The sequence below is a fragment of the Chiloscyllium punctatum genome, chromosome 46, assembly GCF_047496795.1.
Source record: "Chiloscyllium punctatum isolate Juve2018m chromosome 46, sChiPun1.3, whole genome shotgun sequence".
Lineage (NCBI taxonomy): Eukaryota > Metazoa > Chordata > Chondrichthyes > Orectolobiformes > Hemiscylliidae > Chiloscyllium > Chiloscyllium punctatum.
The window spans coordinates 55,786,795-55,814,661 of record NC_092784.1 but is presented as its reverse complement, the minus strand read 5'-3'; the positions used below and the strand labels follow the sequence as shown (position 1 = coordinate 55,814,661).

Here is a 27,867-nt window from a genome sequence, read left to right as displayed (position 1 = left end):
GAAGGTGCATTCAGGAATGTGGAAACCGTGTTTCAATGCGAGAAGTTATCGGTCGTTGCAAGTCTAACCAAGTCTCAATTTTTGCCCCAAAGTTCTGGTGAAGAACGTTTTTAGAGACAGGTTTGCATTTGGCCTCTTTTTATTTTTTTGTTGTTGTGAAGAAGTCAAGCCTTCCAAAATCTCATTAAAACTGGAAAGAGCAGAACAGAATGCAGTCAATCCTTCTATCTTATTGTGTGTTATAGCTTGTAGGAAAGGAAATGGTCAGGGAGGTGATTCCATGATGATGCATTCTTACCAGGTCTGTAGCACATAAGGACATGTTTGTTCCTTTATCAGTACAATACTGTCTGTATAGTATTGCCACAGTGCCCTCCAGGAAGCATGTTTTAATTGGATTGGGCATTTATTTATCCATCAAAAACTCAATTACCCAATAGCAGGGTGGAAAAAGGAATCAAACAAAAGGTGGAAATGAATTTAAAGCGATCTTGAAATCTCTCCAAGTGTTTTTTTGTTTAGCAAGATGTATAGTACTAACACTTGTGAAATCGCCAAATCACCAGTAGTTTGATTAAATTTCACCCCTTTCTTAGGAAAGGAAAGGGGAACTTTGCGGTTGAAAATTGCCTAATTCAAATATTTGAGGTGGCGGGGGAGGGTAGCGCACAGGATGCTAATTTCCTTTTCCAGCATTGTGATTGCATCAAAATCCAAGTCCTGCACTGAGTTGACTGACTATTGTCACTTGTGTTTGACAAAGTAAGTAGTGAAATTTGTCATATGTTGCCACACTCCAGAGCCATTCTGAGTTACAGAAGATATTGAGAAATAATCAAAATATGACGAGAAACAGTTCTTCCTCCTTTCTTGTGCTCCACTCGGCAATGGTAGGGGGAGGTTGTCCACAATGTGCCCACCTATGCCTCCGCAATCACAGTCCAGTGCTGGAGGCCTTCTCTGGACACTGCTGCAAGGAATGAGATGGTTCCACCTTTAATTTATGCAGCAAAAAAGTTTCAACGTGGTGCTGGCTGCTTCCGACGAGGAAATTGAAAGTGAAAGAAAGATTCAGTACAGATGTAAAGCAGTGAACAGCAAATGCCTCTCGATATGTCCTTTTAGATTGTTTGTTTCAGTCTTCATATGGGACCATCACCATGGAAGTCAGTGAAGATGCTATTGAGGTACCTTTTCCAGATAATATTAGTAACGGCTGTCTATTAGTGTTTGGAATATTGCAAGGAAAGGCTGTTTGGTGGTACAACATGACTGGGGTGCAGGCAACCCCTAACATAACATCAGGACCAGGCTAGGAAGCACATATTAACACCAAATTTAGAACATTTTGTCATAAAAGCTGTTTTTACGCTGTAGGGTTGGGTTTTGCAATAAAAAAATCAAAACTTGGGTCTGAAAGCATTTTTGTTAGAGAAGGATAGAAAGTTGGTTCGGAACCAAAGCAGGACTTTTATGGGAATCGGCAATGATCTATTTTGGGTAGATTAACATTTCAGGGAGAGAGATTTTCTTCCTATGTTCCTAAGGTTGGTCACCTCCAACTAGATAGAGTTTCACTCTTTTGCAGGAGGGCTAAAGCACTGTTCGATGAAGGAGATGGGAAGAGAGTTAAGCAAGAGAGTACATGGCTTTTTGAGATTGGAAACAACCTGTTTAAACCTGTCACACTTGTATCCTGTGGGTAAACATAATCTTAAAGCTTGATGACTGTCTACACTATTGCAAAATAAAAACTTGCTTAACTAACTACTGCTCAGGCATTTTGTGGGTTGGATCCCTGATCGCATGACCATTCTGCGCTGGGTTGGCTGATCTCCAGTTGAAGTGGATGTGTCGTACAGTCAGTTTGTTGGTTTCAGTAGTTGGGGGAAGGGGGGAAGGAGCAGCTATGGCTACTGATTTCAAAATGGTGGAGCACAGTCAGAAATGGGGGTTATGCTGTGATGGCCCCTCAGAATGGAACACATCACTGATAACTGCAGGTGGCCAACTAGAGCAGAGAGAAACCTGAAATTAAACAAAGAAAAAGTAGATTAGCAGAGAGGGGTAAGAAAGTAGTGTTTTTATGTAGCACCCCTCTTTACAACCAATAAAGTACTTTATCTTTATTAACTTACGGGATGAGACCATCACTGGCCAGGCTAGCATTTATTGCCTGTCCCTAATTACCAAGAGGACAGTTAGGAGTCAACCACATTGCTGTGGTCTGGAGTCACATGTAGGCCAGACCAGGTAAGGATGGCAGATTTCCTTCCCTTAAGGACATTAGTGAACTAGTTGGGGTTTTCTGAGAATCTACAATGGATTCACAATCGTCATTAGATCCTTAATTCCAGAAATTCCACCATCTGCCATGGCAAAATCCTAATCCGGGTTGCCGGAACATTATCTGGGTTAACAGTCCAGCGACAATATCACTAGGCCATTGCCTCCCCCTTTTGACGTATAGTTATTGTTGTAGGAAATCCGACAGCCAGTTTTCACACAGCAAGATCTCTCAAGCAGCCAGATGTCTCTCAGGGCAATATTTGAGGGATGAATATTGGATAAATGAAAATCATGTTGAGATGGACTGGGATTGTGAAGGAATACCTGGAACAGGACTGCCACACCGGGAATACTGGGCCGGAAGCCTCCGCCAAAGAAGAACTCCATATTGGAACAAGAGTGCCTCACCAGGAGACCACCTCGTTGTGCCGAGACCGTCACTTCTCCTCCTTCAGGAACCCGGATCTTGAGCCTTGGCCTAGCCTGTGGCTCCAGCTTGGGGGAAGTCCGCCTCACTCACCCGGAGATCCCAGATTGGGTGCAACCATGTCTGTTTCATCCTGGCATTGCTGCTGCTGGGAGCCTCCTCTTTCACTTGCCACTGTCCAGGCTCAAAAGAAAAGAAGAAGAAAAGAGAAAAAGGGAAAGTAAAATGAAGAAACAAAAGAGAAAAAAAAACTGATGGGAGTGGACAAGCCTTGAACTCAGCTTGCCCCCTACTCAACTGCCATCTTGAAAATGGTCATCTGTTTGAGGGCTCCCATGGAGATCTAGGCCCACCACTCTCTGAGGCTGCTCAATGTCCACAGAAGGACCAAAGCCCAGACTCATGGTGGTGTGTGGACTCCTAGCTGCGGTAGGCCCGGAGCCTGGACCTTTGGTGATGCCCACCGTGAGGACTCCTGGCTGCGGTAGGCCCGGAGCCTGGACCTCTTGGTGGTGCCCACCATGAGGACTCTTGGCTGCGGTAGGCCCGGAGCCTGGACTCTTGGTTGTGTCAGCTGTGTGGTCATAGCAGCAAAGCCAGCGTCTCCTGGGGCATTGGCATGGTCATTGCTGTACCCAAAGTGAGGACTCTTTCAGCCCTGGAACAACTTGCAGAAGCCTTCAGGTCCAAGTTGAATAGAAGATGAACTCTATTGAAGAAATTTCTTCTTATTCTTATTGTAACTCAAAATAGAGCCAGATTACAGCAACAATGCATTTTTTCACTGTTTCTTCCTGGAATTATCTCTCAATAACATCCTACATTCATTCCTAACCATTGGTCCTCAGCACCAACAGTATGGTGAGAGGGGGATGAGGGACGTTGACCTTACTCCTACCTATTTCTCACAAAGGGACAGGGTCATGCCAGTCAGCGGGGTGAGAACAGACAACATATATCTACAAACGGGGCTCCTCCACAGACTGCTGTTTGGACACTCCAGAGGTGCTGGGCTCTCCATCTCCACTCTCTCAGGCTTGGGGAAGGTCGAGTCAAAGAGAGTGAACCTGGCTGTGGGCAGGACATGCTCGGCACGTCTGGGTCCTCCAGGCACACCCTTGAGGTCGCTCAGCTGAATCTCCATCAGGTTCCACCAGCCCGCTATAAACCCCAGGGTTGCTCCTGGACCTGGTGAGAGGGAAGGAAGGATGAGGGTACATTGTAAATATGTTTGCTCATTTGTCAATGTTATGTTGACTGTTGGTGAGTGAATGTCATTTTAGCTTTAGCTACAAGGATGAGAGGACAGAGACTGGCTGTCATTAACACCACACAATGTTCTTGTCTAGATTCCTTACATTGTGGGAATAGGCCATTTGGTCCAACAAGTCCACACCGACCCTCCGAGGAGTAACCCACCCAGACCCGTTTCCTGACACCCCTGATTAATTCACCTCGCACTGTGGGCAATTTAGCATAGCCCATTCACCTGAGCTGCACATCTTTGCGTTCGTGGGAGGAAAACAGAGCAAACCCACACAGACAGGGGGAGAATGTACAAACTCCCCACAGACAGTCACCAAAGGCTGGAATCGAACCCAGCGCCCTGGTGCTGCGAGGCAGCAGTGCTAACCACTGAGCCACCATGCCGCCCTGTTGGGCTAATAGTTATCCTTTACATGCTTGAACCTGATATTCTGGAGGCTTCCATATATTTTTAGGCTTAAACATATCGTGAAGCACAGAATGAAATCCCAGTCCTTACAGCTAGGATTATCCAGGGAATGCCGATGTCAGCAGCATCTGAATGTGAGTGGTGACTCCACACGACTCCGTCCCATTGAGTACAGTTCAGAGGGTAGCCCTCCCAGTGTGGGTTTGTCCCAACCACTGCTGCACTGTAGGCTGCTGCTCCATCTGAAGCACACCCTCATCCCCTCACTCAGCACAATGTTCCCACTACCCTGGCGTATCCTCTAGGAGATGGGCAGCTCCTGCCTCTTTTGCAGATCCCAGGACCTTTGTTACTTTGGGAACATGCTGGAACTTACCGGAAAATCACTGCTTCTGCCTCCCATCTGTTGGTCGAACCATCAGATGATGTGTTCTGGAGTGGCTGAGGGGGCCAGGAATTTCGGCTTTCACGTTAGGCCAATATTTAAGGTGCAGCATTTCGTGATGGCAAATGTCTTTCCCCTGTATTGTGTGTGGCTCTCTACTTCATCACGATTGCCCCTGGAAGGGGCTCATGTGACATGGCCGTGAAGGCAACCCTCCCCTCCCTCAGAGAATGAAACACTAACTCTCCCCACTCCCGGGGGCGGGGGCAGCCATTTCCGCTGGTGAGCCAGACGAGATCGGAAAGCAACAAGGTCACACCACAGCGGGAGGCTTGGGTTTTGTGTCTGCGCGAAATGGTTGTGATTCCGTACGGGTCTGAACGTGGCAGCACAGCGCAAAGGGGCAAGGTGGGGCAGAGAGGCTTTCAGGCACAAGGTCAGTGACTGCTTAGTGATCAAACAGGTTAGTGCCTGCTCACAAAGTGCCCTGGCTGTGGGATGCCAATGAAAGGGGACCAGTGTATTCCAGTGTAGGAGAGGACTGTATTGTAAGTGAGTGCTGAGTGGTGATGGGCACGGCTGGTCCAATGCCAATCTCCATGGAGAGAGGTTTGCAAGCAGCCCTGAGATGTTAGTGGCTGGTCTCCTAGGGAGCCAGAGGAACAGCAGTGAGATGGACTTACCAAGTGTCCCTGCTGACATTAATGTCACGAATGTTACTGTCTAGCTTCTGACCAGCGAATGGGAGAATGGTCAACTGCAAATCAGTGAAGTGACATTGGTGTAAATGGATGCATATGTCTCTCATCAACATCAAGCAGTCATTTCTTCCGATCTCTCCGTACTTTCCCTGGCTGACCTGCCTTTGCCAACATCGATCAGGGCCTGAGAAGGTTCTCCTCCCAGTTTCTGGAAATGCCTCGAGAGGTAGCTCCCCTTGTGTTGGCTGGGAAATGTTGGTTTGGCTCAGAGGTGGTCTCCCAGACCTAGGAGACGGCCATTTCACTGTTAAGCAAAAAAACACAGTCTTTCCAACAAGATGGTAAAGCTAGCCTCACGAAGGCAATACAACAGAAACCCTCGCATCTTTGTGGGAATGGGAAGGAGGCAGATTCCCAGTGACCTGGCATCATGGGCGACATTAATCCCCCAACTAAATGATCAGTTGATGTGTCTCATCGCTGTTCAGATTGTGCACAAATTTGGTATTTTTTGCATATTCTTATGAACTTCCAAAGTGATTTTGTTTCTTTCTATGGTGAGCTTTGGAACATCCATGAAGGACTCTGTATCAATGCAAATTTGTTCATTTTTTGATCTGTGTTTTACCCCAATGTCAAAGCAAAGGGTCAGAGTGCAAATGACCCACAATCATTGTGTGTTCCCTTTCCTCCCTCTCTCTCTCTCTTGCCAACAGTTCTACCCCTGCAGCTTTAATAGGAAATCAAGAATAATTAAGTTAATGATTAATCCCTTATCTTCAACTGAATCTTGTTTCGCTGCATGTTCTGTGATCATTCCTTCATTTCCCCACCCTGATCCTGATGGGTTTTCTGAAAGTACGTTTTACTCTTTTGATTTAATCCCACTATTTCTGCAGCTGCTTTTTTCACCTTGCCAGACTGTCTTCGGATGCAGTGTCAACCCACCCCTCACGTGGACAGTCAAATCAACCACGGAGCTGTGTTCAGATTCGGGAAAGTGTACAGAACTTAGCGAGCTGATAACCTGTGACTGTCAGCAACCCAATGAGCAAACAAAACTGTCGTCCCTTACAAAAGAAACGTTAGCAAGTCACACTGACCTTGGCGTCAGTGAGATTGTTTATTTTCCTTCATGAGGCATGAGACCTGTTGGAATTTCCACATAACCCACAGTGTCCTGTTCATGTCGCAACACTGACTGAGCTCTCAAGGTATTTCATAAACTGTAGAGCACTTTGTGATATTCTGAGGTTGTAAAAGGCGTTATGCAAATGTAAGCCTTTCTCTCTTTTGACCCAACATGAACCTGGCAGTAATCATCCCTGAGTGAATAAGCCAGCACTAAATGAATTCATTTTCCTAAAATGCTACACGGAAATGCAATTATCACGCTTCAGTGTTGGCCCCCTCAAGCCCCCTCCGCCCCTCAATAAGATCATGGCTGATCTGATTGTGACTTCAACTCCACATTTCCAGTTGTCCAGAGATCCCTTGACTCTCTTGTTGAATAAGAACGAATCTATCACAATTTTAGGAATATTCAATCACTTGGTCTTGATTGCTGTCTGGGGAAGAGAGTTACAAAGAGAGTTACCCTCTTGAAAAATAAGGAATTCTCTTTCTTTATAAACTGTTCCGGTAGTTCTAGTCTCCCCCACAAAGGAAACAGCCATTCAGCATCATCCCTTCTCAACAGAGTATATGCTTCAATCGATTACCTCTCTCAGTCTTCTAAATACCAATGAATGTAGCTCCAACCTCTTCAATCTTTCCCTCATAACATGATTTGGAGACACCGGTGTTGGACTGGGGTGTACAGAGTTAAAAATCACACAACTCCAGGTTATAGTCCAACAGGTTTTTTTTGGAAGCACTAGCTTTCGGTGCACTGCTCTTTCATCAGGTGGTTGTGGAGAATAAGATTGTAAGACACAAAATTTATAGCTAAAGTTTACAATGATGTAACAGAAATGATGAAATTATTCATCAGTGGTTGTCTCATGACATGAACCACGTCATCCCAGGTATCAGTCAGGTGAACATTTTCTGAACTGCCTATAATGTGCTTACATCCTTTCTTAACTGAGAAGATCAAAACAGTCTGCAGCACTCCAGATGTGCTCTCACCCATACCCTGAACAGCTGCAATACAACTTCCCCCCCCTTTTGAAATTCCGTTTCCCTTCCTAATGACTTGCTGTACCTGCTGACTAACTCTTTGTGATTCATGTACCAGCATCCCTCTGCAACCTCTTCCTCTCTTTGAATAATGTGCTGCTCTTCCACTCTCTCTGACAAATCGGGCACACCCGCATTTACCCTAATTATAAGCTCACTGCCAAATGTTTGCTCTCTCGCTTAACCCAACTATTTCCAGGTTCTTTATGTCCACCTCACAACTTACATTCCTACCTATTTTTGTGTCAGCAAATGTAGCTTCCGTTTGTTCAGTCACTTTATCCAAATCATTGAGTTAAGTTGTAAATGGTCGAGGCTTTGGCCCACTGACTCCCATGACACTTTACTCATCACATCTTGCCAACCTAAGGTCACCTATTTGTGCTTCATCTGTCTCCTGCCAGTTAATCAATCATCTAGCCATGCTACTAGGGCACTCCCTCTACTATGCTCTTTTTTTCGACCATAGAACCATAAGACATAGGAGCAGGATTAGGCCATTTGGCCCATCGAATCTGCTCCACCAATCGATCATGGCTGATATGTTTCTCATCCTACTCTCCAGCCTTCTCCCTGTAACCTTTGATCCCCTTACCAATCAAGAAGCTATCTATCTCTGTCTTAAACACACTCAATGACTTGGTCTCCACAGCCCTCTGTACCAATATGTGTCACCGCCCTCTGGCTGAAGAAACATCTCCCCATCTCAATTCCAAAGGGTTGTCCCTTCACTCCAAGGCTGTGCTCTAGGGTCCAAGTCTCTACTGTTAGTGGAAACACCTGCTCCAGGTCCACTCTGTCCAGGCTGCTCAGTATTCTGCAAGTTTCAATCAAATTCACCCCTTTATCAAGTACAGACCCAGAGATCTCAAATGCTCCTCAAATGACAAGCCCTTCATCCCTGGGATCATTCTTGTAAACCTCCTCTCGATGCCCTCCAATGCCAGCACGTCCTTGCTTTGATATGGGACCCAAAACTACTTGCAATATTCCAAATGCAGTCTGACCAAAGCTTTATACAGCCTCAGCAGTACATCCCTGCTCTTGTGTTCGAGCCCTCTCAACATTAACGCTAAGATTGCATTCCTAACTGCTAACTGAACTTGCATATTAACTTTAAGAGGATCCTGATCTAGGACTCCCCAGTCCCTTTGTGCTTCAGATTGCTGAAGCCTTTCCCCATTTTGAAAGTTGTCAATACCTCTATTCTTCAAACCAAAGTGTATTGCCTCACACGTTCGCACATTGTATTCCATCTGCAACTTCTTTGCCCACACTCCTGGCCTGTCCAAGTCTTTCTGCAGTCTCCCCAGCACTACCTGCCCCTCCACCTATTTTTGTGTCATCTGCAAACTTAGCAACAATGCTAAGTCCAAATTGTTAATGGATAATGTGTATAGTAGTTGTCCCAACACTGATCTCTGTGGGTCACTAGTTACCATCCTGAAAAAGACCCTTTTATCCCTACTCCTGTTAGTCAGCCAATCCTCTTTCCATGCCAGTATCTTGGTCCTAACACCCTGGGCTCTTACCTTATTTAGCAGCCTCCTGTGCAGCACTTTGTCAAAGCCCTTCTAGAAATCCAAATAGATCACATCCACGGGCTCTCCTTGGTCTAACTTGCTCATTATTTCCTCAAAGTATTCTAACAGATTTGTCAGGCATGACCTCCCCTTGACAAACCTGTGCTGACGCAGCCCTATTTTACTGTGCACTTCCAATACTTTGCGATCTCATCCTCAATAATGGACCCTAATCTTACCAATGACTGAGATTAGGCTAACCAGCCTATAGTTTCCTGCCCTCTGCCTCCCTGCCTACATAAACAAGCCATTTTCCAGTCATCTGGGACCCTCCATGACTGCACTGATTCCTGAAAGATCACCACCAATTCCTCTACAATCTCCTCAGCTATCTCCTTCAGAACGCTGAAGTGCAGTCCATCTGATCCAGGTGGTTTATCCACCTTCAGACTCTCAGCTTCCCCCGTACCTTCTCCTCAGTGATAGCCACTCACCTCTGTCCCTGACTCTGTTGAAGTTCAGGTGTGCTGCTGACACCTTCCACTGTGAAAATTGAGGCAAAGTACCTATTCAGTTAATTTGCCATTTCTTTGTTACCCATTACTATTTCCCAAGCCTCATTTCCAAGTCCAACGTCCACTCTTATCTCCTACTTTGAGATATCTAAAAAAACTCTTCCAATCTTCTTTAATATTACTACCTCATATTTCATCTTCTCCCTCCTGCTTGCTTTTTCAGTTAACCTCTGCTGGTATTTACAAGGTTCCCAATCCTCTGCCTTCCCACGAACCTTTGCCACATTGTGTGCTTTTAATTTTGATTTGATGCTGTCCCTGACTTCCCGATTCGGCACGGTTGCCTCATGCTCCCGTTAAGACGTTTCTTCTTCCTTGGGATGAATTTCTGCCGTGCTTCCCAAATTACCCCCAGAAGCTCCTGCCATTGATTTTTCACCGTGTTCCCTGCTCAGCTCCCTGTCCAATCAACTCTGGCCAGCTTCTCCCTCGTGTCTTTGCAGTTAGCTTTGCTCAATTGTAATGCCGTTACATCTGATTCCAGCTTCTCTCTCATCAAACTGCAGGGTGCATTCTATCATGACATGGTCACTGCCCCTTTGAAGCTCCTTCACTTTCAGCTCCCTAATCAAGTTGGCCTGTTCCCTATAGTGTGGAGAGTGTGACGCTGGAAAAACACAGCGGGTCAGGCAGCATCCAATAAGCAGGAGAATCGATGTTTCGGGCAAAAGCCCTTCATCAGGAATGAGACTGGGAGCCTTGGGGGTGGAGAGATAAATGGGGGGGGAGGTTTGGGGCTGGGGGGAAGGTAGCTGAGAGTGCAATAGGTGGATGGAGATGGGGGTAAAGTTGATAGGTCAGAGGGGCGGGTGGATGGAATAGGCGGGAACGAAGATGGATAGGTGGGACAATTCAAGTGGGTGGCCACTCCACCGAGGACATGCAGGTCTTGGGCCTCCTCCATCGCCTCTCCCTAACCACCCGACACCTGGAGGAAGAACACCTCATCTTCCGGCTTGGGACTCTGCAGCCACACAAGATCAATGTGGATTTCACCAGTTTCCTCATTTCCCCTCCTCCCACCTCATCCCAGAGCCAACCTTCCAACTTGGCACCGCCTTCATGACCTGTCCCATCTGTCCATCTTCCTTCCCACCTGTCCACCCCCACCGTCCCCTCCAACCTATCACCTTTACCCCCACCTCCATCCACCTAGTGCACTCTCAGCTACCATCTCTTCAGCCCCTTCCCCCTCCCGTTTATCTCTCCACCCCCTCGGCTCATAAGCCTCATTCCTGATGAAGGGCTTTTGCCCGAAACGTCGATTCTCCTGCTCCTTGGATACTGCCCGACCTGCTGCGCTTTCCCAGCAACACACTCTCGATTCTAATCTCCAGCATCTGCAGTCCTCACTTTCACCCTGTTTCCTAGTGGGCTCTAGCATGCACACAGCTCCAGAAAACCATCTTGTAAACATTCCACAAATTCCTTTCCTTGAGATCTGCTGCCAACCTAATTTTCCCGGAGGGCCTGCATATTGAAGTCCCCCTGATTTATTGAAATAGTGCCTTTCTGACATATCTTTTCTACCTCCTGATTTATTTTCTTCCCCATGTTCTGACTACAGCTAAGAGACCCTCACACAACTCCCTTCAGGGTCATTTTCCCTTTGTGGTTTCTCAGCTCTACCCAGACAGATTCTACACCTTCTGACTCTATATCACTATATTTTGCAGAAACAAATTTTGAGTTGGCATTTTATCAAATGCCTTCTGGAAACCTATATACACAGTTTTCCCTTTATCTATATTATTTGTTAAGTCCTCAATGATCTCAAATGAGCACTGCTACCTCACAGTGCCAGGGACCCAGGTTCGATTCCAGCCTCAGGTGACACTCTGTGTGGAGTTTGCACATTCTCCCCGTGTCTGCATGGGTTTCCTCCCACAGTCCAAAGATGAGCAGGTTACGTGAATTGGTCATGCTAAATTGCCTATAGAGTTAGTCAGGGGTAAATATGGGGAATGGGTCTGGGTGGGTTACCCTTCGGAGGGTTGGTGTGGACTAGTTGGGAAAAGGGCCTGTTTCTACACTGTAGGGAATCTAATCTAAAAAAAATTAGCAAGTTTTGAGAAGATTTGTAGCTCAGGTTGAAGTTCTGGATGTAGGCTTGCTGGCTGAGCTGGAAGGTCCATTTCAAGACGTTTCGTCACCATACTAGGTAACATCTTCAGTGGGCCTCTGGGCGAAGCACTACTGATAATTCCTGCTTTCTATTTGTATGCTTGGGATTCTTTGGGTTGGTGATGTCATTTCCGGTGGTGATGTCAATTCCTGTTCTTTTCCTCAGGGGTTGGTAGATGGGGTCTAACCCAATGTGTTTGTTGATAGAGTTCTGGTTGGAATGGGAGAAAGTGAGGACTGCAGATGCTGGAGATCAGAGCTTAAAAATGTGTTGCTGGAAAAGCGCAGCAGGTCAGGCAGCATCCAAGGAGCAGGAGAATCGACGTTTCGGGCATAAGCCCTTCTTCAGGATTCGGCGGACTGTGTGCATTGGGTACCCATTCTCTTTGAATACATATTTCAATAATCAGAACATTATTTCAATGAGCCAACACACACTGCAGCACCGAGGAACTACGCAGAGCAGAGGAAAATCACCTGTACAATGTATTCAAAGAGAAAGGATACCCAATGTACACTGTCCGCCGATTTCTCAGCAACAAACCCAAGCAAGCAGACAAAACACGTCCAGAAATCCTAGCTACTCTCCCCTTTATTAAAGACATCTCGGAAATGACTGCCAGACTACTCAGACCCCTTGGCATCATGGTAGCCCACAAACCCACCAACACACTAAAACAGCAGCTAATGAACTTGAAGGACCCTATAAGGACAACAAGCAAAACTAATGTCATTTACAAAATACCATGCAAGAACTGTAACAAACATTACATTGAACAAACAGGCAGAAAACTAGCCACCAGGATACATGAACATCAACTAGCCACAAAACAACATGACCCTCTCTCACTAGTATCCTTACATACAGATAAGGAAGGACACCACTTTGGTTGAGATAACACATTCATCCTAGGACAAGCCAAACAGGGACACACACGAAAATTCCTAGAAGCATGGCATTCTAACCAGAACTCTATCAACAAACTCATTAAATTAGACCCCATCTACCACTCCCTGAGGAAAAGAACAGGAAATGACATCACCACCAGAAATGATATCATCAACCCAAAGAAACACAAACATATAAATAGAAAGCAGGAATTATCAGCAGTGCTTCGGCCGGAGGCCCACTGAAGATGTTACCTATTAGGGTGACGAAACGTCTGGAAATTAACCTTCTAGCTCAGCCAGAAAACCTACATCTAAAAAAACATTACTAGACATGAGTTCCGTTTCACATGTCCTGTTGATGCTGCCAAATCACATGGTGATTTTCTGAATGTTCTGAATAATAGCTTCCAGCATTTTCCTTATGACTGGTGTTAAGCCAACAGTCCCGTTGCTTTCTGTTCTCTGTCTCGCACGCCTTCCTCAAACAGAGGACTCACATTCTCCATGTTCTACAGTGAATGCTGGAGGAACTCAGCAGGTCTGGCAGTATCTGAGGGGAGAGAAACAGAGTTGACATTTTGAGTCTGGGATGGCCCACCTTTGGAACTGAAGTCATGTTTGTCACACGATCTTTTTCTGTTCTTCCACATCAGCAGGAGAAAAGTATCCGCAGGTTGAGGGAGATGCTTCATGTGAGTGACATTCCTGTTCCGACAGCGACATCTCTGATGACGAGGTACAATAATGACTACGAACTGGTGACTCAAAGAATCCTACACCTGAAGGACCTGGATGATGGTACGTTTCCAACTCCAATAGAAGCATCGAAAGTAGGAGCAGGAGTAGGCCATTTGGCCCTTCGAGCCTGCTCCAACATTCAATATGGTCACAGCTAATCATCCAACTCAGTCCCCTGTACTTGCTTTCTCCTCCCCTCCTCTTTGATCCCTCTATCCCTAGGAGCTGTATCTAACCACTTCTTGAAAAGGCCTCAACAGCTTTCTGTGGCAGAGAATTTCCCTCTCTCTGGGAGTAGAAATTCCTCCTCGGTTCAGTCTAAAGGCAGCTTAGTGGTCAGCACTGCTGCCTCACAGCGCCAGGGACCCGAGTTCGATTCCACCCTTGGGGCAACTGTCTGTGTGGAGTTTGTACATTCTCCCCGTGTCTGTGTGGGCTTTCTCCAGGTGCTCCAGTTTCCTGCCCCAATCCAAGGACGTGCAGGTTAGGTGGATTAGCCATGGGAAATTGCTCATAGCGTCCAGGGATGTGTGGGTTAGCCATGCGAAATGCAATGTTACGGGGATTGGGTAGGGGATTCTGTTCAGAAAGTTGGCCGGGACTTGATGGTCCAACTGGCCTCTTTCTGCACTGTATGAGTTTCTATCAGAGGGTCGGTGTGGACTTGTTGGGCCGAAGGTCCTGTTTCCACACTGTAGGGAATCTAATCTAAAAGAAAAATCTAAAAAATGGCCTACCCTGGGTCCTTTGACTACAACGCTTGGCTCAGGACTCCTGAGGTAAAAACAATGACTGCAGATGCTGGAAAGCAAATACTGGATTAGTGGTGCTGGAAGAGCACAGCAGTTCAGGCAGCATCCAACGAGCAGCGAAATCGACGTTTCGGGCAAAAGCCCTTCATCAGGAAAGTCAATAGAAACCTCCTTCTTGTATTCCTGTTGGAGTATTATAGGTTTCTATGAGACTCCCCCCCTCATCTTTTGAAACTACAGCAAATATTGCGCCACCCAAGCTAGCCTCTCTGCACACTGGGAGGAAGTGAGGAATGTAGATGCTGAAGCTCAGTGTCGAAGAGTGTGGGGCTGGAAAATTGCAGCCAGTCAGGCAGCGTCCGAGGAGCAGGAGAGTCGACATTTCGAGCACAAGTTCTTCATACGTCAGTCCTGCCATCCCAGGAATCAGTCTGGAAAACCTAAAGTAAAATATAGGTAAGTTCAATGCCGGTGACTGAGTGAGTAAGAGCTGAGATTCAATGCTGGGCCTGTGTTGAGTTAACTAACATCAGTCTGTGCGGTCAGCAGGGCTGGGGGAGGGTAAGGTTGCAGGAATGCCACGCATTTGGCCAAGGTGGTGAAAACTACACTTTTCGGATCTCTGACCAATACCATATCCCAGAGGTGCACACGTGAGAGCATCAGTTGCAGTTCGACTTTGTAGTGTTCATCGGCCAACGTGGTGGTGTCCCTGTCTATAGGCCAGGTACCTATCTCCAGCAGCCTGGCTGAGCGGGTTCATTCAGGAACAGCATTTGTTTTAGAGCTGCCTGTCATGTGATTCCAAGGCGCAGTGCCTTGTTGGTTGATTGGATGGAGAATGGGTGTGGGGACATTGCTTGGCCTGGCACCTACACCTTCTGAAAAGCAGAAGGTTAGCAACAAAAGGTTGGCAGACAGAAGAAACACTGACCAAACCCTCCTTGGGTAGCCGAGGTCTTTATTTTTCTTTTGCGGCAAAAATAAGTGGAATTACAGAACATGGATCCCAAGTTATGGATTCCAGGAACTCATGTACGAGTGGAGAATTTAGCTTCTTCGTTCCCATTATCTAAAGAACCTGAGTTTTACAAAAAATTCTTTCTCCAAGAAATGGTGGGCACGGCAATGAAAACGCCCTTTGCGGCCTTATTCTCGGGCAGGAAGGAATAGTAATGGGTGGGTGGACTCCGGGGCAACATGGAAATGTAAGAGACGAACCAGTTTGTCCAATATGGCTGACTCTTAGGACTGAGATGATGAAAATGTTCTTCACCCAAAGAACAGGGAGGCCAAGCCACTAAAGATATTCAAGAAAGAGATTGGATACATTTTTAGGTTTTGAAGGTGTCAAGGGATATGGGGAGGCAACTGGTAGATAGCATCAATGGAGCAAGCTGGCATTTTGAATCTTAGAATCCCTACAGTGTGGAAAGAGTCTCTTCAGCCCAACAGGTCCACATCGATCCTCTGAAAAGTATCCCGCCCAAACCCATTCCCCATTACTCCACGTTTACCCCTGAATAATGCACCTAACCTACACACCCCTGAACACTACGGGCAATTTAGCACAGCCAATCCACCCCAACCTGCACATCTTTGGACTGTGAGTGGAAACCGGAGCACCCGGAGGGGACCCACGCAGACACGGGGAGAATGTGTAAGCTCCACACAGACAGTCTCCTGAGGCTGGAATCGAATCTGGGTCCCTGGCGCTGTGAGGCAGCAGTGCTAACCACTGAGCCATCACACTGCCCCATGGTCAGATTGAACAGTGTGTACGGGGAAGCAGAGCTCAAGGGCCCCAGTGGCCGAACTGTGCTCCTAGTGTCTGTGATCCGGCCGAGCGAAACCAGACCACTGAAGCAAACATAACTGCGACAGGTTTCTTTCTTTCAGAATCAGAGGGTGAAGCTGAGAACCAGGAAGAGCCTGCTGAAGAGGATGTGGTAAAGTTCACTCTCTTTGTGCTGTCTTTTCTACTGCAGTTAAAGGTAGATTGTTCACCAAAAGCCTCAAAGCAACAAACAATCATAGAATGACCGACCCAGTTCCGGTTGTTCATAGTAACTTTAAAAGTGAGCGCTCCACCAAGCACAGGAATCGAGTGAAGGATGGGATACTCAGGGTTTTAGTTGTTTGGAGCCAGATACGTCCCTCAAAAGGTGATTGATTTTGTTTTAATTTCTCAACATTTTTGGCTCTGTCTTTCGGGCCATTTAAGACAGTGGATGAGTTTGACGGGTTAGACACAGAGGAAATGTTTCCATTATGGAGAGAGTCCAAGGGCAGTGACTGTAGGCCAAGGGCTGATGAGCTATTAGATTAAGGTCACTCTTACCCTCCAAACCATAACATGGGTTACGTAGAAATGAAGAAACCAACTGTTCGGGTCTACCAACCCATAACAGTGTTAAGCTCCAGCCAACCACCCTTCTCAGACTGAATCTACTATTGTAACCCTCTATTAGCCTCTCCCTCAACTGCTTGTCTAACAGGCGAAAGTGGGTACTGCAGATGCTGGAGATTAGAATCAAGAGTAGAGTGGTGCTGGAAAAGTACAGCAGGACTCCCTCATCAAGTCCACGCCCCCTAACAGCCCACCCTCTCCTCCTGGCACCTTCCCCTCTCACCGCAGGAATTGCAAAACCTGCACCGATACCTCCCCCTCTCACCTCCATCCAAGGCCCAAAAGGAGCCTTCCACATCCATCAAAGTTTCACCTGCACTTCCACACATGTCATTTATTGTATCTGTTGCTCCCGGTGCGGTCTCCTCTACATTGGGGAGACAGGACACCTCCTCACGGAGCGCTTCAGAGAACATCTCCGGGATGCCGCACCAATCAACCCCACTGCCCCACTTCAACTCCCACTCCGCCAAGGACATGCAGGTCCTGGGCTTCCTACATCGCTGCTCCCTAACCACCCGACACCTGGAGGAAGAACGCCTCATTTTCTGCCTCAGGGCCCTTCAACTCCAAGGCATCAATGTAATTTCCCTACCCTCCACCTTACCCCAGTTCCAACCTTCCAGCTTAGCACTGTCCTCACGACCTGTTCTACCTGTCCATCTTCTTTCCTACTTATCTACTCCATCCTTCCCTCCGACCTTTAGAACAAAGAACAAAGAAAATTTACAGCCCAGGAACAGGCCCTTCAGCCCTCCAAGCCTGAGCCGATCCAAATGTACTGTCTAAACCTGTCGGTCAATTCCTAAGCATCTGTATCCCTCATGCATCTGTCCAGACGCATCTTAAATGAATCTACCGTGCCTGCCTCTACCAATGCGTTCCAGATGCTCACCACCCTCTATGTGCAGCGTGTATCCCCCTTAAGCTTTCCACCTCTCACCTTGAAAACGTGACCTCTCATTATTGAATCCTTAACCCTGGGGAATAGTTTGTCTCTATCCACCCTGTCTATACCCTTCATGATTTTGTAAACCTCAATCAGGTCCCCCCCCAATCTCCTTTTTTCTAATGAAAATAAAGCTAACCTACTCAACCTCTCTTCATAGCTAGCACCTTCCATAGCAGGCAACCCCATCCTCGTAAACCTTCTCTGCACCTTCTCCAAAGCGTCCACATCCTTTTGGTAATGTGGCGAGCAGAATTGTACACAGTATTCCAAATGCGGCCAAACCAATGTCCTGTACAATTTTAACATGACTTGCCAGCTCTTATACTCAACACCCATCCAATGAAGGCAAGCATACCATATGCCTTCTTGACTACTCTATCCACCTGTGCAGCAACCTTCAGGGTACAATGGACCTGCACTTCCAGATTTCTCTGCCCATCAACTTTTCCCAAGATTCTTCCGTCCATTGCATAATTCGCTCTAGAATTAAGACTTGCCGAAATGCATCACCTCACATTTGTCTGGATTGAAATCCATCTGCCACTTTTCCGCCCAACTCTCCAGTCTATCTATATCCTCCTGTATTCTCTGACAGTCCCTTATGATTTCTGCTACTCCACCAATCTTCGTGTCATCTGCAAACTTGCTGATCATATCAACAGTACCCTCTTCCAGATCATTTATAGAAGTGGCCCCAGCACTGACCCCTGTGGAACACCACTGGTCACCTTTCTCCATTTCGAGAAACTCTCTTCAACTACTACTCTCTGTCTCCTGTTGCTCAACCAGTTCTTTATCCACCTAGATAGAACACGCTGCACACCATGTGACTTCACTTTCTCCATTAGTCTACAATGGGGAACCTTATCAAACACCTTACTAAGGTCCATGTATTTGACATCAACAGCCTTTCCTTCATCTATCAACTTGGTCACTTCCTCAAAGAACTCTATTGAGTTGGTAAGGCACGATCTCCCCCCCCCCCCAACAAAACCATGTTGCATATCACTGATAAGCCCATTCTTTTCTAAATATAAGTAGAACCTATTCCTCAGTACCCTCTCCAGCAACTTTCCCACCACCAACGTCAAGCTCACTGGTCTGTAGTTACCTAGAATATCCCTACTACCCTTCTTGTACTGGGGAACAACATGAGCAACCTTCCAGTCCTCCGGCACCTCACCTGTATTTAAGGATGCCACAAAGATATCTGTCAGGGCCTCAGCTATTTCCTCTCTGGCTTCCCTCAGCAACTCAGGATAAATCCCATCTGGTCCTGGGGATTTGTCCACCTTAATAACCCCTAGCCTACCCAACATATCTTCCCTACTTATGCCAACGTGATCCAGACTAATCAAACTTCTATCTCTAATCTCAAGATTCATGTTTACCCCCACTTCCATCCATATATTGTACTCTCAGCGACCTCCCCCTCAGCCCCACCCCCCTCCCATTTATCTCTTCACCCCGTAGGCTCCCAGACTCATTCCCGATGATGGGCCTTTGCCCGAAATGTCGATTTTCCTGCTCTTCCAATGCTGCTTGACCTGCTGTGCTTTTCCAGCACGACTCTGCTTGTCTAGCATCCCACGGAGCACTTCAAAGAATTCTCCTGGTTTCTCAGTCAATATTAACTCAGCCAGCACCACCTCAGAGAAAAAAGACAACTATCTGGTTGTTTATCCCATTGCCTTTTGTGGGATCTCATTGCATGTATGTTGGATGCCACCTCTTTAACAATTGGACACATTTCAAAAGGGTCCTGATTGTCGATAATCTGAAATGGTCTTGACGATGTGGTTTAGTTCGTAGCAATCTGTGAGTGGGAAATTAATAACAAAGTTCATGAAAGTTGAGGCTGACATGAGTAATGAGGGAAGAGCTGCACTGAATGGGAAACCACCTCTCCACTGAGGTACTGAAGTTAGGCCCAGTCTGTCCTATTCTGGGTTAGTGAAAAACTCTCTGTGGAGACATTCTGAGGAGGAGCAGAGTGAGTTCTCACCGGTATCCTGGACAATCTTAATCTCCCAATCAACATCCCACAAACAGATCGCCCCCTACCTGCCATCTATCAGATAGAAAACTAGATTAGATTCCAAGATTACAGCAAGGCCTCATCTTCAACATCATCTTCTCGGGTGTAAGGAACTTTCAGGCGTGTAAGATGCTATAGAAATGCAGAGTTTCTCTTTGTAATGCAGTGCAAGAAGGACCTGTCTGACAAGACTTTTCACGCTGGAGGCTGGTACAATTACAGCATTTAAAAGGCATCTGGGTGGGTATATGAATAGGAAGGGTTTGGAAGGATATAGGCCGGGTGCTGGTGGGTGGGACTAGATTGGGTTGGGATATCTGATCGGCATGGACGGGTTGGACCATGCTGTACATCTCTCTGACTCTCTGACTCTCTGACTTTATTTATTTCTTCACAGAATGAAGACAATGTTGACCAAGACCTCCAGGTACATAATTCGCCAGTGGGGCAACGTATTCAGGAGCAAGTTTGATATAAGTGGTATGAAGCTCAAAAATGTGTTGCTGGAAAAGCGCAGCAGGTCAGGCAGCATCCAAGGAGCAGGAGGATCGACGTTTCGGTTACTCGCAGCCTATTATTCCTGCTGATTAAGATTAGGATAGCGGGAGGACGAACATAATTTTTGATTCATCCATGTAGTGGCACAGTGGCTCAGTGGTTAGCACTGCTACCTGACAGCCCCAGGGACCTGGGTTCGATCCCAGCCTCAGGCGAATGTCTGTGTAGAGTTTGCAAGTACTCCTGCAATCTAAGGATGTGCAGTTTAGGGTGGATTGGCCATGGTAAATGCAGGGTTGGGGGGGTGGATGTTCTTTGGAAGGTCAATGCCAACTCAATGGGTTGACAAAACTCTTTCTGCATGGTAGGGATTGTATGCTGGGCCAGTTTTTATTGCCCACTTCTGATCAGTTTTGAGAAGGTGGGGGTGAGCTGCCTTCTTGAACCCCTGCTGTGGGTTAACCCACAATGCCCTTAGGGATGGAATTCCAGGATTTGGACCCAATGACAGTGAAGGAAAGATGATATATTTCCATGTCAGGCTGGTGAAAGATTTAGAGGGGAATTTGGAAGGGGTGGTGTTCTATGTATCTGCTGCTGGATTAGTGGTGCTGGAAGAGCACAGCAGTTCAGGCAGCATCCAAGTAGCTTCGAAATCGACGTTTCGGGCAAAAGCCCTTCATCAGGAATAGGGCTTTTGCCCGAAACATCGATTTCGCTGCTCGTTGGATGCTGCCTGAACTGCTGTGCTCTTCTAGCACCACTAATCCAGAATCTGGTTTCCAGAATCTGCAGTCATTGTTTTTACCTCTATGTATCTGCTGCCCTTGTTCTTCTCAATGGAAGGGGCCATCAGTTTGCAAAGTTAAAAATCACACTACCCCAGGTTATGGTCCAACAGGTTTAACTGGAAGCACTAGCTTTCGGAGCGCTGCTCCTTCATCAGGTGGTTGTGATCAGGTAGCCTGTGCTTCCAAATAAACCTGTTGGACTATTCGTTGGTGTTGTGGGATTTTCAACTTTGTCCCCCCCCCAGTCCAACACAGGCGTCTCCAAATCGGTTTGCAATATGTTGTTGGTGGGTGATTTGCTGCAGTGCATCATGGGTGGCACAGTGATTAGCACTGCTGCCTCACAGCGCCTGAGCCCTGGGTTCAATTCCCACCTTGGGCAACTGTCTGTGTGGAGTTTGCAAATTCCCCCTGTGTCTGGGTGCTCTGGTTTCCTCCCACAGTCCAAAGATGTGCAAGTTAGGTGAATTGGCCATGCCAAGTTGCACGTTGTGTCAGATGAAGGGGTAAACGTAGGGGAATGGGTCTGGGTGGGTTGCTGTTCGGAGGGTTGGTGTGGTCTTGTTGGGCTGAAGGGCCTGTTTCCACACGGTAAGTAATCTAATCTAATCTTGTGGATGATGCACTACTGAGCGTCGGTGGGGGAAGAATTGGATGTTGGCAATCACGCTGGAGGTACTAAACAGTGGGACTCCTTTCAACTGGATGGTACTGAGCTTCTTGGATGGTTTGGTTTTCCTTCCAGTTGGGTGGTATTCTGCAGATGTCAGCCAAAGGGTCTGTTTCCATGCTGTTCAGCTCTATGACCCTATAAGTGTCCTGGAGATTGACTTTCACTTCTTTCAACTAGGACATTGCAGACCGGTTGAAAGCTCTACCATTGACTCAGGATAATGTGCGAGCATTCAACTTAGCAAAGAGAAATGAGATTCCCTGCAGTCAAAGACAGTTCTCATGCTTGGATTGTGATCGAAGTTGGTGGAGAGAGGTACCAGAGAGGAAACAGGTAATTTTATTGTTAATGTCTCTTGCAAATAATTGTCTAGTTTTATTTATGGTGAACCTCAACATGTTGATCAGTTTGGGGTGGTTTGAAGGGAAAGGGATAGGGAGGAGGTTTGTAAGGAGCTAAATGATCTGTCTCTGCACATTCTGTGTAATTAGACATTTCTGAAGAGTTTTTACCTCCCAGCGTCATGTTTATTTTATTTTAAACTGAGTTGCAAGAAGCACTGGGTTTGCAGCGTTAATGAAATCAGTCTCCCACAGGTCTCACGATGTCGTTCCTGCAAAAGAAGATATGATGCGGTGCCCAGAGATAACGAATGGGGCCATGCTATGTACACTTGCCAAAACTGCAATCACTTTTTCAGGTCAGGTCATTCAGTCTCATACATTCATATCAGGAGGTAGCTTTTGCTCATTTCCACTGGGCTGCAGACCATAGAGCACTATGAAATAACTTGGGAGACAATGCAGGCCTTGGGAGACTCACTACCTCTAAGTTAAAAATCACACAACACCAGGTTATAGTCCAACAGGTTTATTTGGAAGCACTAGATTTTGGAGCGCTGCTCCTTCGTCAAGTGGTTGTGGACTAGCGCTCCGAAAGCTAGTGCTTCCAAACAAACCTGTTGGACTATAACTTGGCGTTGTGTGATTTTTAACTTTGTCCACCCCAGTCCAACACTGACACCTCCACATCATGCCTGAGCACCTTTGGCCCCTGTTGCTGTTGTGTCACCCTGTGGCCTTCCATGGTTTATTAGTCAGAACCCTTTTCTGCATTGGGCCGAGCCAACTGTACGTTTGCTGAGGAAGCAGCTGAGTAGGTGGGCTTCACAGTTTACATCTTCCAAAGATGGTCTTAAAGCTGGCAATGTTAAAGACGCACCATCCTCCACCCCGTCGATTGAGAGATGAGGTTAACCGCAGCCAATTGATGCACAGGAGATTCCTATCTGAGGTCTCTGATTTCCGGGGCTGATTAGAACAGAAGCCAGTCCATCTGACCCTGAGCCAATGGTCACTCTATCTTGTGTGAAACCCCAGTGGATTTTAACTTTGTAACTAGAGACCATGTTCTAGTCTCAACTTGAAGAGGCACTGAGCCAGGACGGAGTGAGTCAACCTTTCCTTCCCTTTGCTATTTAGGAACTGGATTCTCCGACTTTCTGTACATTAAGTGAGAAGTCCTATTAAGCTTCTCCCTGCAGAGGATTAACCGGATCCCTCTTGCCTTCCTCTGAAGTGTCAGTGTTGGATCAGGAGTGTCTCTGAATCATAGGGCGATAAAATTGAGCACCGATACAATGAAGACTGAGTTTCCGGAACATGTTAGGAGTGATTTCCTAGAATAGCATGTTGAAGAAACAATTGAAGTACAGACTATTTTTGAACTTACGTAACAAGCAAAGGCAAGTGAGTAATCTTGAAGTGAAAGAAGCTTTTTTGAAAGTGAAATAATTCAATCTGAAGCCAGCGTGTTAAATGTGAACAAAGAAATGCTGAAGAAATGAGGGACAAATTGGCTGAGGTGGTTTGGGAAAAAGACATTAAAAGATATGATGGTCAATAAGCAATAGTTTTTAGAGAATTATTGGATGGTACGTCCCTTCAAAGTAAACGAAAAATGTTAGTCAATGTTGGGAAACAATGGAAGTGAAGGATTGGAAATGATTTAATAGAAAGGCTTATAAAGTTGCCAGAAATAGTGGCAAACCTCAGGACTGGGAGGATTTTTCATTACAACAAAGGAAACCAAGAGACTGATGAAGAAAGAGAGAGTAGAAATATAAATGAAAACTAGTTAAAAAAAAAATCACAAGCAAATTTCTGCAGGTATGTGAAAAGGAAACAGTTGGCTCAACCATTTAGCTCAAATAAATGTGGTTCCATTATAGGCAGTGTCAGGAGAATATATAATGGGGAATAGAGAAATGGCAGATAAAGTAAGTGATTAATTTCTCTTTAACTTCAGTGCGCAAAATACAAGAAATATTCCAGAATTGGAGGTCCAAAGGACTCGGGAGAATGAGGATTGAAAGGAATTTGGTCTTAGTAAGAAGGTTGTGTTTGATAAATTAGTGGCAGTGAAGGTTGATAAGTCCTGAGACCTGGGAGCATGGTGGCAGAGGTGGATGAAGCCTCCAGGAATTTAGCCAGAGGTGGCAACTGGTCATGCTGACTCTCTCTCACATTGACAGGAGCTATGGACAGATGGGGGTCCCCGCACCATGCTACAGATGCCGGAGTATTGTCTTTCCCATCCAGATCATTCCACCTCAACAGAATCAGTTCAGACCGGACAACAGGAGTCGGAATCCACATGGCTGCTGTGCTGAGGACTGTTGCAACCGACAAGGTAGCAAACTCACTTCAATAACCATTTTAAAAAATGTATTCCTCTGTGGGATGAGACTGGCCAGGCCATTATTTCTTGCCTGTCCCTAGTTGCCCTTTAGAAGGTGATGGTGAGCTGCCTTCTTGAACTGCTGCAGTCCTTCGGGTGTGGGGACACAGGAGGAATGGTGATTATTCCTCAGGAAGGACAATGAGTGGTTTGGAAGGAAACTTGTGGGTGGTAGCTTTCTCATGTGTCTTCTGCCCTTGTCCTCCTGGGGGCTAAATGCTGCGGGTTCAGATGCTGTTGTCAAGGCAGCCCTGGTGGGCATCTTGCAACGCGTCTTGCACGCTGCCACTCGTGAGTCTCGACGGTAGAAGGGGTGGATGTTTGTCGGTGTGGTGCCAATCAAGCGGGGGGCTGCTCTGTCCAGGACGGTGTCTGGCTTCTTGAGTGTTGTCGGAGCTACCCCCATCCACCCAGGTGAGGAGTACTCCATCACACTCCTGATTTGTGCCTTGTAGATGGTGGACAGGTATTGGAGAGCCAGGAGGTGAGTTATCTTCCACAGAATCCCCAGCCTCTGACCTGCTGTTGTAGATGCAGTATTTATACAGCTGGTCTGATTCAGTTTCTGATCAATGGTAACACCCAGGATTTTGATCATGAGAGAGGGTTCAGTGTTTGTAATGTAACCAATGGGCTAATGGTTACATTCTCTCGTGTTGAACATTGGGTGGCATGAATGTTACTTGCATACAGCTTTCTTTCTTCGGCCGCTTTGAGGGTCTGTGTGCTTTGTTTCAAAAGTTGAAAGACTTTTGCCCATCAGTGCTTTTCATTGTTTTTCTAAACCCAAGAACCTGCATTTATATAACACATTTACCATAGTAGTTCACAGGAACATTAGCTGGTAACAGTTAACACTGAGCTTCAGTATTCGGATAGGTGCCCGTTTATTGGACTTTTTAACTGAAGTAAATTAGTTGTGGCATTTATATAGTAAGGTCTGTTCGACAATCAATTGCAATGCTTTATTTTTCTGTTTTCTCCATACTGACTGGAAAAGGTCCAATTTTCCACCCAACACTCCAAAGGTAGACCTCGAGCTGCAGTTAAGTTTGTATAGCCAGAGATTGTAGAGTCTCCTCAAAGTCTGTCCACCTTCCACAAAGCACAGGTCAGGAGTGTGATGGAACACTCCCCACTTGCCTGGATGGGTGCAAGCCCAACAACACTCAAGAAGCTCGATACTGTCTGGGACAAAGGAGCCCACTTGAATCGGCACCTCATGCACCTGCTTAAAAGTTCAATCTCTCCTTTCCTGGTGCACTGTAACAGCTTATGTGGATGCACTATTGAGACTTGCTAAGCCTTCTTCAACAGCACTTTTGATAATTGTGATAACTCGAAGGACAAGGGGAGGAGATACATAGGAAGATCACCTCCTGGGCCACTCACCATCCCAATTTTGGAACTAGATTGGCTGTTCTTTCATTGCCATTGGGTTAAAATCATACACAGCTGCCTTCCTAATATCATGGGGTGTGTCCCTGCAACATGCAAGACTGCAATGGTTGAAGAGGTTGGCTCAGTACACCTTGCTAAGGGAAATTAGGCCTGTCCTAATGAGAAGCACACTGAGACATATTGCATCTGTGAGCAGAACTGCCATTTGGAAAGATTGAGGCTGCGCTGATTTTGACCTTGACCCAATACCCTTGTTAGTCAAGAACCTGCAAATCTGACCTCTGCCTATGATCCCACCTCTCCCCCTCTCTGGGGAAGGGAGTACGAATGACTCTCAGAGAGAAGATATCTCTCCTCATCTCTGCCTGGTCTCTCCCTCATGGGAAAGTATCCTTTCAGTATCCATCCTGTCAACTCCCCTCAAGGTCTTGCATACTTCAGAAAGATCAACACTCATTCTTCTAAAGTCCAGTAAACACTGGCCCAACCTGTTCAACCTTTCCTCATAAAATCAACCCTTCATCCTGGGAACCTTTCTGTGAACTGTTTCTAATGCAGTTGGGTCCATTCTTAAATAAGGGGCTTCCTCCTCAAGAATTACTTTCTAGTCAAAATCGGACAATTATAGAATCCCTACCATGAGGAAGCAATCCATTTGGCCCATCAAGTCAACACGGACACTCTGAAGAGCATCCCACCCAGATCCACCCCTGTAACCCTGTATTACCCATGGCTAGCCCACCTAGTCTGCACATCACTGGACACTACGGGGCAATTTAGCATGGCCAATCTACCATAACCTGCACATCTTTGGACTTTGGGAGGAAACTGGTTGATAACTCAAATTTGAAGAAACATCACAATATGATTCTACTAAATACCTATCTATCTATCTTGACAGTGCCACTAAAACGCCATTCAGCACTTCTCAACTTAAACGTAACTTGCAGCAGCCAACACTAAGATGTCATTCTTGACATTCTCAAAATGTCAAGATCACACTGCCCAAGAAGACAAAATGATTGAGACCATTCCATCCCTACCAGGCTGGTTTTAAAAGGTTGCTCCAAGTTAATATTCCATAATAACAAAGAATTCCCTTGCCTCTTGTAGAACCTCATGTTCCTGGTACACACTGTGTCCATCCTAGGACACGGCAGATACGCGGTCTGCCCAAAGTACTGTGTCCCAGCCAGAACCACGAGTCTACGGGCTCCACTGTGGCCAGCTGCGTCAGCCAGGGCTCCTCAATGGAATGCGACATTGAGGAAATCATCCAGGAAGATCTGAGTGTAATCCCAGAGGAAGTTGAAGACGACGATGACGATGAATGAAAGCCACGAGCCACAGCTCCTCCACTTGCCTTCATCTTTACACTGGCAACCACGATGAGGCTGAGAATTGGGAATCGAGGGATGCTGTCATTTTGAATGTTGGAATGTGGGTGGAGAGGCCTGAAACTCTACAGGCCATTATAAAGCCTGACTTGGTAATTTGTTACTGAAAGCATTCTTGCTTCCAATTGTTTATGCTTTGCAGGTATCATTTCATTTAACAGTCTCCCAATATTAGTTGTTTTTACAATTTTTTTTGTTTTTTAAATGTTACATCTTTACGGAAAACTTGCATTAAACATCATTGTGTAGGAACCTAAGAATTGACATGAAGACCTAAGGAACACGAGGATCAAAAGGCACACATCCTTCACACCTACCTGACTATTTAATAAGTTCATGGCCTACCTATATTGACTCCATTTTCCTGCTCTAACCCCATTGTTGCTCAATTAACTGGTCAAAAGTCTTCGAATCTCAATCTTGAGTAAATTGAATAAATGAGTTTTTACAATCCCTTAGCTGAAGGAATCCTAAAATTTGTAATCATTTGTTTGAAAGCATTCCTGTCTTAAAGGTTCACACATTATAGTGAAATGAATGGTAAAGTTGAGATATTTCTAGACATTATTTGCAATGGATCTGGATTTCAGGTATGGGTAAAATCCAAAGGAACTGTGGATGTTGTAGATTCAGACACAATAACAGGAATTGCTGGAAAAGCTCAGCAGGTCTTGGCAGCATCTGTGGAGAGAAATCGGAGTTAACGT

At 46.2% G+C, this 27,867-nt stretch overlaps 1 protein-coding gene across 1 annotated transcript; it reads left to right on the top strand.

Annotated features, from left to right (window-relative positions):
• Positions 1–885: 885 nt before the first annotated feature.
• LOC140468124 (shiftless antiviral inhibitor of ribosomal frameshifting protein homolog) lies at positions 886–27,867 on the top strand. Its single transcript, XM_072564313.1, has 8 exons — positions 886–1,187; positions 13,425–13,569; positions 16,161–16,210; positions 20,059–20,088; positions 21,801–21,956; positions 22,220–22,323; positions 24,157–24,314; positions 26,877–27,867. Exons 1-8 carry the CDS (start codon positions 1,161–1,163, stop codon positions 27,095–27,097), a joined length of 891 nt encoding a protein of 296 aa, XP_072420414.1. The 5' UTR covers positions 886–1,160; the 3' UTR covers positions 27,098–27,867.